Here is an 11,624-nt window from a genome sequence, read left to right on the forward strand (position 1 = left end):
TAATTAAGGAATATTCTTTGCAAAGATCACTCCCACCTCCTCGGGTTGGGACAAGTGGCGTACTGCATGCGTGCCATTTATCGCAACCTGGGAGTTTTCTCTTTTTTCTAGATTCATTTATTCAAACATTTTATCTCTAAAACCATGTGTCCAAATTTCGAACCGTTTTCATCGTTGGATTCCTCGTGTCAAGATCTTCAAAGCTAGGTCTCATGTTGATTGGTTTCGATAAACTTTTTTCATAAAAAAACAGACAAAAAAACCCGAACGAGGAACAGGGTTTTTTCCTTTTCAAAGAGGCACGACTGTGCCTTTCGCAAAAGTAAAACCGTGGCTCCACGAGAAGTAAATTCGTGTCGCTCACAGAAGGAAAAAAGAAAACACATTTTTACCTTTTTCGAGAGGCATGACTGTGCTTCTCGCGGAAGCAAATCCGTGCCTCCATGAGAAGTAAATTTGTGCTTCTCATGGAAGGGAAAAAAAAGAAAACATATTTTTTTCTTTTCCAAGAAGTATGACTGTGCTTATCGCCGAAGCAAATCCGTGCCTCAATGAGAAGTAAATCTGTGCCTCTAGCGGGAGCACGGTTGTGCCTCTCGCGAAAGCAAATCCGTACCTCCATGAGAGTAAATATGTGCCTCTCGTGAAAGGAAAAGAATAAAACACGCTTTCCCCCTTTTCGAGATGCACAACTGTGCCTCTCGCGAAAGCAAATCCGTGCCTACACGAGAACTAAATCCGTGCCTCTTGCGGAAGAAAAAAACAAGAAAACACATTTTCCCCCATTTTCGAGATGCACAACTGTGCCTCTGGCGGAAGCAAATCCGTGCCTACACGAGAACTAAATTCGTGCAACTCGCAGAAGGAAAGAAGCCATGTTTTTTCACTTTTCCAAGAGGCACGACTATGCCTCTCACACAAACAAATCGGCGCCTCCATCCTTGCCTCTCGCGGAACGAAAAAAAGAAAACATATTTTTTTCCTTTTCCAAGAGGCACAAAGAAAAAATTACGTTTTTTCGCATATTGTTTTTGATTTTTTGTCCAAAACTTAAGAAAAACTGGAGAAAAACCGAAAAGCCAAAAAAACACTAAAAAAATCATCTAAAAGCCGAAAACGTGTACAGAAAAATAAATAAAATAAAATTTAGAGGGAGCACCAGAGCGCAACACGTGGCGTGGCACGCTCCCAGCCCACCCCAAGGTGACCCTTGCGGGGGCTCCGAAGGAGGACCCACTAACTAGTTGCTCCCACATCTTATTTGACTCTATGAGCAACTTATATGGGCCAACTGTGGCGCGACCCATTAACGTCCTAATTTTTAAATGTCCTTATTTAAAAAAAAGTATTTTGATTAACATGTTTTAAAAATATTTTTAAAGAAAATGACAAAAAATAATCTTGTACACATATCTAAATGGTCATAAATGTGAAATAAAATTTCCATCGCTTATTAAAAAATGTTTATGTGTACAAAAATTATATTCATTAATTGAAAAGTTCATGTGTTTTAAGGAAAATGTTTGTATATTTTTAAAAGTCTTTCAAAAACGTATTGATATATGCTCATATACTTTAGGGAAAATGCTAGAGAAGTTATAGAAAAAACATGAGTAATATTTATTTTTAATAAAATAGAACAAGGAAATGACATAAAAAGAAAATCAAACCAACAGATGGAGGAAAAAATGAGAGAAAACAAGCTGAAAACCAGCAATGGGACAACTCACGATGCGCATGACCTATGCATTTGGTCGACACTTTGATGCTTTGAGCGTCAGATAGAGTTTGCACTTTCACACATCTAGGTGTGTCGGCTGGTGTCTTCCACTCTTGGTGTTAGCGGGGTGCACCTTCTACATGCCTAGTATGAGTTTGCCATGATAATTTCACTCAACTCTCTAACGCTTAGCGTCAGAAAACCCAGAGCCCTTAACCGAGTCAGGGTCTCCTTGAATAATCTACCGCTAGTACCGCATAGAGTCACTGTTAGAGTTTGAATCGACCGAAGGATGGTTTTAAGTGATCAAAGGAGCACAACCGTCGTTGGAATCTGCCCGGTTCCCGTCTCCTTCTTTGCCCTTGCCTTGACGATGTGAGATGACGAGGGGAGCCTCAAGTCCTCGTAGGTGTGTATAAGAGTTCCGAGATGAGTTTTACGGCCCGGAACGACAAATTTTTGGCAATGTGCGTGATGCTGTTGGAAATAAATGTCTTTTGGTTATTCCCCTATCGCGGTTATGCTTTACCGGACAACTTCACCAAGCTAGAATCATGTATTATCTGTATTTTGATGTGATCTTGAAGAGTTTAAGTTTGTGTCTTCAAATGATTAATCGGATTTGTGGAGTTTTTTTAAATGTGTCTTGTTGTTTTTTGCTGATTCAATTTTCTGCGGAGTTGAAATCTCCTCGATACCATGGGGAATATCTTATGGTTCAGCCCACATTTTTAAGGGATTGTCTTCAGGCCAAGTTCATCGGACGGCTCAAAGGGTCCTCTAAAATCTTTATTGGTAATTGAGCTCGTGCAAGTGTATGAATATCAACATTATTGCTGGTTTGGTTTAATCGTTGTTTGTGTATTGAAGTTCAGGTGGAATTTCGTTTTGCAAAAGATATACATAAAGAGGAAAATGTGTTAGAGATATTTTAGTGTAATTATTAGTTTTCCAAGTCACTAGATCCAAAACATGCTAATGGTTGAATATATTTTCTATATTAATAAGAAATAAAAAACCAATAGCCAGCGAAAGTTCACCGCGGGGCATGGTAAATGTAAACATTTTCTATGACAAATTCTTCACAAACACATCACAACTTCTGACAACGGAGAGCTGCGGAAATTACCATGTTCGCTTCAAAACATTGCCATCCATGCTCTCAACATATAAATTGCCGCGAAAAAGTTTGTTTTGCAAAACATATTACCCGAAAGGAAACTCCGTCATTTTTTAAAAGTATTCTGCGTGGCATACACGGGGTTTTTATCTTCCAAATCCGCGAATGGTAGGGCACGGAGCCGCCGAGGTGTCGCCGGAGAAGACGAAGTGGGGGCGGATAGGGAGGCGCCAGGGGCTGCTGGCAATGGCGCCCGTCGGGATAGGCGCCGGCGGCTGCGGCTGCGGCTGCGGCTGCTCATGGGTTCTGATCTACGACCAGGTGGTGCCTTCAGGGACGTCGCGCCGTCGGCGGTGGGTGCCCCTGCTCCGCATAGAGGCCGGCGGCGCCAGGGAGGCTGCTGCTACAGGTGAGGAACAGTTGAACATAGATTATCCTCTCCTTCCCCTCTTTTTTTAAGCCAACGGTTACTGTCAGGTACTGGTAGATTATTGTTCTCGTTTGAGTGGAATATTAATCTCTGTTGCAGTTTGCCGAGCTCTAGACCAAATTTAGCATTTTCAATGCATTGTAAGGTTTTTGATTTGCCTAAGCATTTTGCTGATGTTATGACATGGCTAGAGATTTTAAGATTGGTATGTGATAGTAAATGCGGTTGATGGGAACCCCGTCCAGGGAAACTCAGAATCCAATTGATGCCAGCGTCGGCAAGGGGTTATGGTCCTGATCTTTTGTCACACTCCCTAGCAACTTTTGGCGGCACATTGTCACCTTCCATGATTTGTGTAATGGGTGGTGGTCATGATAAGGACGGAAATTTTGGAGGCTGCACAATTTGTGTCACCATGCATGATTTGTGTAATGGGCTGTGGTCCAAGCAAAACATGCTGGAATTGATGGTATTTCTAGCATTGCCAGTGTTGCCAACCTGTGACTGCAAGCAAATGTCTTGTTCCGACTTCCGGAAGGCAGAAGCTTGTACTTTCTTGCTTAGTTTCCAGCACTGGACCATTACATTTATGGAGCTTCTGCGAAGTTTCATGTAGGCGTTCCGCGCGTTACCAAGTTTCATTGTCTAATACACTTACAAAGGTTCTGTAAAATCTAATTCATATATCGGAAGTGTAAGGTAATGACGTTGTACATAACTTGATCTTTCTGTCCGCACTTGTCTCTCTTAGGTCTTAACATTTCCATTGGTAAAAATGCTTTCATAGCATATATTCGTCAATTTAATCAGATAACAAACTTAACGAATTCAACCAGGAATAATTTGTGACAGCAATATCTACTGATTTTCGTCCCCTTTATGATTGCTGGAGATTGAGCTTCAAGGACGGGTTTGCTTCTCAGATGTTTCTTAACGCTGATGCTATTTTTAAGCACCATCCTTTTTCTTTAATTTGTAGCATTCACCAGAATTTTTACTATATCCAATTCAAATTGCTAGTGTAAAACATAAAACTGTCACATTGCTCCATAGAACTCTCATTGCTAAACATGATATATATGACAACACTAAACTTTTTGATGAATAGATCCCAGACTGCACTCTGAGCAGTTTTCACCATCTCATTCATTGTTTTTGGTTGGTCACGTATTCATGTTCTGTAGTTTTGTTCTATCTTCCAAGAGTTACTTCTCATTCAATAATTATATATCCTGTCGCAATGGTGGATCTTGACGTAATCTACAGTGGCTGGTACATGTTGATATCATGAAATTGCTTTCAAGTTTCCGCCTTCCCTTTTCTTTTGAGAAAGAATGTTGATGATGCTCTACATTAAAATTTTGGAGAAATAAGGTTAAATAAAGAAAAAAGGGAGAAGAAATGGCCCAACTTTCTTGCCCAACCTCATCCCTGTGGACTGTTGCTAACACTTTACCTTGTTTGTTCTGTAGCTTATATAAGCCTGGATGAGCATGGGGAGGCCAGAAGGGCCATTAATGCACTGGTCACTGGTCATTGGTCAATCGCAAGAAGGATTGTGACACTCTGCCTCATGGATTTCAGTGGAAGCAATCATAGCCATACCAGACGTAGATTATTGCTTGGTTTGTCCTGTCCAAGATGTTTACAGAAATCCCAAGGCTGGCCAACATTCTGGCTTGCCAGTGGGCGTTGAGCTGCTTGATGACTGTACCTACTGCTTTGCAAGGAATGCCAAGTTACTAATGCCATCCAGCTAAATTTTCACATCAATAGGTAAAATATCGAACCTCATCATTTCTTTATAAAATGGTATCTGCACCTGTGAATTATCTTTCAGAGAGAGCCACATCATATAGCAGAGAGAATGTTAGGTGTATGACAGTATTTACTATACCAAAGCCTTAATATTCTCGCACATTTGATTTCTCATTTATATTCGTGTTGTGCCGCCATCGGGTGAAAAGTGCACTTGAGGAGTGTCAAGTGCATATAACTACTTGACAACAGACTTAAACAACCGTCAGAGAGAGTCGAGACAGCTGTGACTTGAAGTAGTCAGTGCTAGGTGAAGACGGGTACCTGATAGGGTAGGAATAGGCCTCAAATAGCTTGTCAAAACGAAAAAAAAATTCACAACATGATTTTAAGAACTATGATACTTAGCTTAATTCATGTTTAGTTTAAAGAGGAGAAGATGCAATATATTCCCTATAATATGAATGAGTTGACTTGACTCTTGAGAATATCTAACATAAATGAAACAATCTGCCAAAGACATCCAAACTAACAAAATCAAAGCAATGACCAGTGCTATGGGATCAGCGGACGTGCTCTTCGATGCCTTCGTCAGTGAAGGATTTCTCCCTTGCACACTCTCGTTCTGTAATTTCCTGAGGTTTTTGTTTACCTGATGAATGGGGGTTATGTTGTGAAAATGTTGAGTTTCATGACTCTCTTTTTCTTCTTTAAGTTCTCTGTATTGTAAGCTGGTATCCCCAGACCTTGTCAGACTGTTCGCTTTCTACAAAGCAGGGTGCCAAGCCTTTTCTCTGTAAAAACTAAGAAACTCGATCTAATCCCGCACATGAATAGTAAGTACTTCACAAATACCTGGTGCTATAGTACCTTGTGCTTAGTAAGAAGAACAAAATCAATTCAGATCTAGCACACTTCAATTTAGAAAATTGGATCACCATCTCCCATTTGGGGATGTGGCTCGAGCTGATATATGCCTTAAACGTTGCATCTTATTGATAACTTGTTAGTTAAATTTGTGCGCTGCTGCATATGTCCAATCATATGTATTTTCTTGCGGACGACACTACCATCTGTATTTGATTATAGTCTACTCGACATTGCTGCCTCTGTCTGGCTTGGCCTTTAGTTTCCGTGAAATCTGAAAATTGTAAATTTGAATTTAGAGTTAGGTCTCACTCTTGTGGAAGACTTTGCTGTAAGGAAAGTCCAATAAGGGAGAGAGCAGAAATATAAGTTGCACGGGAACAACCAGTTCGCTGAAGGCAATAGTACATTACTATCATACAACCATCACTTCTGTACAAAGCTAGCCAGGTCATGGACACACACACACTACACCATCATAATACGGAGATTTCTGGCAATAGCTGTCAGAGAGCCAAAATTTTGGGGACGATTCTTATATCTAACTAATCCCCATCATACAGATTGCCTGCAACTCAAGCAGTCATCCCTCTTATTTTCCTTTGCTGCCATTGCCGCTTTCGTCATCATCAACATGGAAGAGGTCCAGGCGGCTGTGGCTTAGGCGGAGCGAGTACATTGCTGTCTTGTACTCGGCCCAGGTGAATGACCGGTACCGGGGTGGTGAGCCGGCTGTGACCATCTCTGGGAGCGCCGAGATTCGTGCATGCAGTGGTGGGGCTGCAAAGTAGATGGTAGACAGCCTTGGCCTGCAGGCACTTGCAATTACTCTGTGCCGGACGCTTACTAACCTCCCATTTGTCAGAGCCTGAAAAGTACAAGGTAGATGAGAAGATAAGACAAAACAAATCATCAAGGATTAGTGATTTCTGCTGTTAGACTAACTTACACAGCTTCAGATGTGACATTTTTGGGTGACAACTGGTAAGAGGGTACTTAAGGAAATCCAGTAGTGGGTTTTAAAATAAGCAAAATATATTTTGGAGTGTCTTGGTAAACTAGTTTTCAATATAAGTGTCCAATCAGATAGTCTTATGTACATGAAAGGATTAAGTGCAGATCATTTTTACTCATGTTTTCTGTAGTAAGTAATCTGTTCATATGAACCGCTGGAAATAAATTGCTTAACTTCTAAATCATATGCGAGTATTTATGGTTGGTCCCAGATCAATGCCTTTAACAGTTTGTTTTCCTTTCTTTAACAGTTCCTATGCATAGTTTTTCTTGTAATTAGAAATACATCTAATGATGTTCCTCTTACTCAGATTAAATGATGTGACTACCTGAAGGAGATCACCAACATTGATGAAATAGGCCGACGAGTCTGCTGGCACCTGAATCCACGTGTCCTTGCCGTTGATGTCCGGCAGAAGCACCTGCAAGCCATCAACGTCGTTTGCTCGGAGCAAGCTAAGTAGCTGTGGGTCGGAGTGCTCACCGAACCCGATCCGGCCACCCGCCGCTGGATTCCCACCGCTACCAGCCTTGGTCCTGGCAACCCCCTTGAGCTTGCATTGGTCATCATGGTCAAGCTTGTGAACGGTGCATGATGGAGGGTAGTGGTTGATCCTCAAGAGGGAGTCACTGTCAGTTTCTGTGATGAGCTTGCTGAAGAGCCTGGGGTCCTCCAGCCCTAGCCCCTCTCCCAACAGGTCCAGGATGTCACATGCAAGCTGCTTCACTGCTTCCACATACTCATTCACAACAGAACTGCAAGAAAGTGGGAGGAGGGGATTTCAACATGTGAGTCAAATCAAACACCTGGTTAAATATTTTTATCAAAAAGAGTGATGTCACAGGATCAGGTGCGCGCATGTGCCATGGCAAGTATACTAGAAAGAAAGAGAAAGATGGAGAAGATTTTGACCGATTGATGCATGAGCACTCAAAAGCTGCATCCCTTGCCTGCCTGCATCCACACACATGCTATATTCGTTTCTTTGTAGTCGAGATGCAGCTGGGGGTGACAAAATTTCCAGTGGGCAAATGGGTTCTTGACAGGATTGGTCATGCCCTTTCCCACTGCTCCACGGAAAGACCCATCGGTGCTGGGATCATATATCACTTCCCTGCCAGTGCCACAACACAAGCTCTCGAACATTTCATTTATGTTACCATAAAAAGGACCCTTTGCATCCGTGCCTCCTTTCTTTTGCTTGGCTTTATATGGATAGCATGGATATGCTCTTTATGGGTGGCTTGGGGACCATTTTTATTCCCATCAGACCTTTGTACTTCAACTGGGGCCCCCTCTCCTTTTATTTGATGACAAAAAGAGGTTATTCTGTTTTCCAACAAAAAATATACAGTGTATATATACACCAAGTACATGTATATACATCATTGTCTATATGAAAAAACTTGATGTACTTTGCTAATTAAGCCCACAGAGCTATCTGGTAGATATGGATGGTTCAACTTTCTTGTACTCTCATTCTATTGCTGCACCAGTTGGTGGTTGGATATTGCCATTAATTGGAGGCCACTGCAGCATATATGTGTCAGATTAGTTGATACACAGATATACACAGTCTGTTGGAGAGGGGCCTGAGAGGGTCCTTCTAGCTAACTACCCAAGAGAGTGTTTTATTGTCCCTTTCATCTTATTTTGCTCTCAACAAACTCTGATTAGGCCACTTTCTGATCTGGGTAGTGAGTGCTACACATAGTACTTCATAAATGACCTTTCGTATTCAGCGTATATACGCGCAAACATAGTTAAGAAGATCTTATCTGTTATGTTCAGTCAGTTGTAGCTTAACATCTGTGAGCATTTTCTTCCATCACCAGGGGCAAATGTATCTTTCCCAGGCAGAAATTGCTGAGTCAAATTTCTTAGCTAAGATTTAAAATGACCGATTTTCCTGTGTTTTCCTTTTCCAATGTTTGTATAGGGTTAGACAACTCTAGCCTAACTTTCATGAGGAAATCTCTCATGCCCATCCTGCGTAGCTATCAAGTTTGTTGTGTCACATCAATTGTATGCTTTTATTTTGCTTTAGAAACTAGCTATGTTGATCTTAATCGCCGGAACCAACTTATCATTGGCCTGCCTAGCACAGCATCAATTATGCCATTATTGCAAAATAATTATCGTTTCGGAAACTATGTGCTCATGCATTCCCACGATTTAATCGATGGGACCTATCTGAAGATACATATGTGTGCATATTGAAGTTAATTCTGTCATGAACTAAAAACATAAAAATAGATAAACTAATAGGCATATACGGTAGCACAAAGTATATATAAATTAGTCCCACAATAACATAGCTACATCTCCCCCGCAAATAAATAAATAAATTAGTTACATCTTTTTGGAGTTAAAATATCATTTGTATTCATTCAACAACTGTCCACGTTGTGATATATATTTTCGATTTATACATTAGCTACATCTCTCACTTTGGCTTGAATTATATTTTCGATTTATACATGTAACTTTTTTCGTCCTTGAAAGAATCTGTGTGTAACATGTAGTGTATCACAACACGGCAAAACAAGAAGTAGCTAGGCCCTTTCAAAAAAAGAAGTAGCTAGGCAAGCTCAGCTTTGCAACACGAGTGTGCATGCATGCATGATTCCAACATTGGCTTCTTTTTTGCCTGTATGCACAAGACAGCATTGTACTGAGCAGAAAGTCCTCTGTGCATGCACGCCCTTGCTACTTGTGTACACACAGGCCATGCCCTAGCTAGCTAGTCCTGCCTTGCAAATAAATCGGTCCATGCCTGGTTCAAAAAAAAAAATCGGTTCATGCCTGATTTTTTCGGTCCATGCCTGATGCCCACATATATCACCTCTCTAGGCCGGCCCCACATGTCGGTCTGGAATTAACAAAGGTTGACTGTAACCATATCTTCCAAATTTATTAGGGGATAGCTAACCAATATGCAATGGGGCAGGCCCAGGATTATTATGATAAGCAAACCACATCACATTCACACAAAGATCAACATAGTCAGTTGGTTAAGTGGCACTGCTGCTAGCTGTATGTAGCCTCTAGCTTTGGATGTTGATCATGTCACATCTGACGCCTCCGGCGCCATCAACGCATGTATAAACGCCTATCTACACATTGGCTTGTCGACGTCTTGAGCTTTGAAACCCTCTGGACCTAATGTGATAATTAATGGCGGTGGAGCGACGCACTTCAGTGGTGTATAGGAAACCGAAAGTGACACTGTCTTTCTCTCTCTAACGCCTCGAGCTGACCAGACTGTTATGTAGTAGTAAAACCGTGCTTTTGCCACGAGGCCCTAGTGTCACTGGCAGGTGGGCCTGAATACAGCACTAGTACGTTTCATGTTTGAAGGTCTTCTTAATGCTTGCAGGATTAAGAAACCCTTGGAACGTTAGGCAGATGTATAATGATGCTTCACTGATGTGGTATGTGTGTGCCTTGTACGTAAGCATGTACTCCTCTGTACATTAATATAAGACGTTTTTGCAGTTCAACTTAGTAGTGTACAGTACAGTACTTATTATATATAGAAAGACATATATACGTATGTATGTACCTGAAGCGTGAGGGGTCGTTGGTGTCGATGGAGCTGGCCCTGTGCGCGACGGCGGCGGGGTTGGCGTGGAGGAGGAGGTACTCGAGCTCGCCCACGTCGCCGTTGAAGCCGATGCTGCGGCAGCCGTAGCCGAGCGGGTTCGGCGGGCCGGCGCGCTGCTTGTCATGTGCCGCGAGCGCGAAGAACGCCGAGGTGGCGGCGTCCAGCCGTGCCGGGGGCCCCGCCGGAGGCACGCCGTGGTTGACGGCACGGAAGAAGCCCTGCTCCGCGCACGCACGTGCCACCTGCCGCGACAGCGCGCCGCGGCCGCGGGGCGCGGACATGTCAACCGTCGGTATGGCGCCGCCGCCGGCGGACGGCGGTGGAAGCAGCATGGTCGCCGTCTCTTGCCGCGCCGGCGTCGTGGAAGGCACCACCATCGCGTTGGCTCGGCGGACGCTCGCTTCACGTGCGTATGCAATGCGTCGCACTGTGGAGAGAGAGAGTATGCGCGCGCGCGTGGGGGGGGAGTGTTTTTTAGAGAGAGAGAGAGAGAGAGAGAGAGAGAGAGAGAGAGAGTGCTGGGTGATGGACACTATGATCGAGCTGGGAGTTGTGTGTAGGGGGTCTTCCAACTGGAGGGAAGAGTGGCACCCGTATATATGGACATGAAGAGAGAGAGAGAGAGAGAGAGAGAGAGAGAGAGAGAGAGAGAGAGAGAGAGAGAGAGAGAGAGAGAGACTGGTGAGTTGCTGACCCCCCGTGATCTTTCGACTTAGTGTAACGTAGTACCCGTTCTCTTTTTGTGGGGGTCATGAGCTTAATTGTCTATGCTTAGCTCAATGACATCGCTCTCCCTTCCCCTCTGTTACTCTCTCTAATTTGTAGGCCCTTAAATTCTCTTGGTTGCAGAAATGGGTTGTGTTTATGGTTGAAGAAAGAAGACCATTTACGATTAATATGAATACTAGTCGGATTGATCAATCGTCCCGTGACAGCCTGCACCCACGTCGCTCCTAGGAGGGGCGACTCGGGCGGAACCCTAGAGCAGCCGCCACCCCCTCCCCGCCGCCGCCGAAGACGCCTCTGGTCAAAGGCCGCGAGGCTCACAGCGGCGAGGGCCCCATCCTCCTCGCGTGGTGGCCCTCGACGGCGCGGCTCGACCGGAGG

General features: G+C 43.4%; 2 protein-coding genes across 2 annotated transcripts; one reads left to right on the forward strand and one right to left on the reverse strand.

The window, feature by feature from the left end:
* The first annotated feature begins 2,897 nt into the window (after positions 1 to 2,897).
* On the forward strand, positions 2,898 to 7,447 carry LOC123180592 (uncharacterized). The gene is made up of 3 exons (XM_044592671.1): positions 2,898 to 3,249; positions 4,743 to 5,046; positions 7,221 to 7,447. Exons 1-2 carry the CDS (start codon positions 3,006 to 3,008, stop codon positions 4,964 to 4,966), a joined length of 468 nt encoding a protein of 155 aa, XP_044448606.1. The 5' UTR covers positions 2,898 to 3,005; the 3' UTR covers positions 4,967 to 5,046; positions 7,221 to 7,447.
* LOC123180591 (gibberellin 2-beta-dioxygenase 1) lies at positions 6,255 to 11,072 on the reverse strand. Its single transcript, XM_044592670.1, has 3 exons — positions 10,476 to 11,072; positions 7,239 to 7,665; positions 6,255 to 6,763 (listed from the first exon to the last, which is right to left on the reverse strand). Exons 1-3 carry the CDS (start codon positions 10,892 to 10,894, stop codon positions 6,488 to 6,490), a joined length of 1,122 nt encoding a protein of 373 aa, XP_044448605.1. The 5' UTR covers positions 10,895 to 11,072; the 3' UTR covers positions 6,255 to 6,487.
* Between the last annotated feature and the right edge of the window lie 552 nt (positions 11,073 to 11,624).

Source organism: Triticum aestivum, chromosome 1D (genome assembly GCF_018294505.1).
Source record: "Triticum aestivum cultivar Chinese Spring chromosome 1D, IWGSC CS RefSeq v2.1, whole genome shotgun sequence".
Classification (NCBI taxonomy): Eukaryota; Viridiplantae; Streptophyta; class Magnoliopsida; order Poales; family Poaceae; genus Triticum; species Triticum aestivum.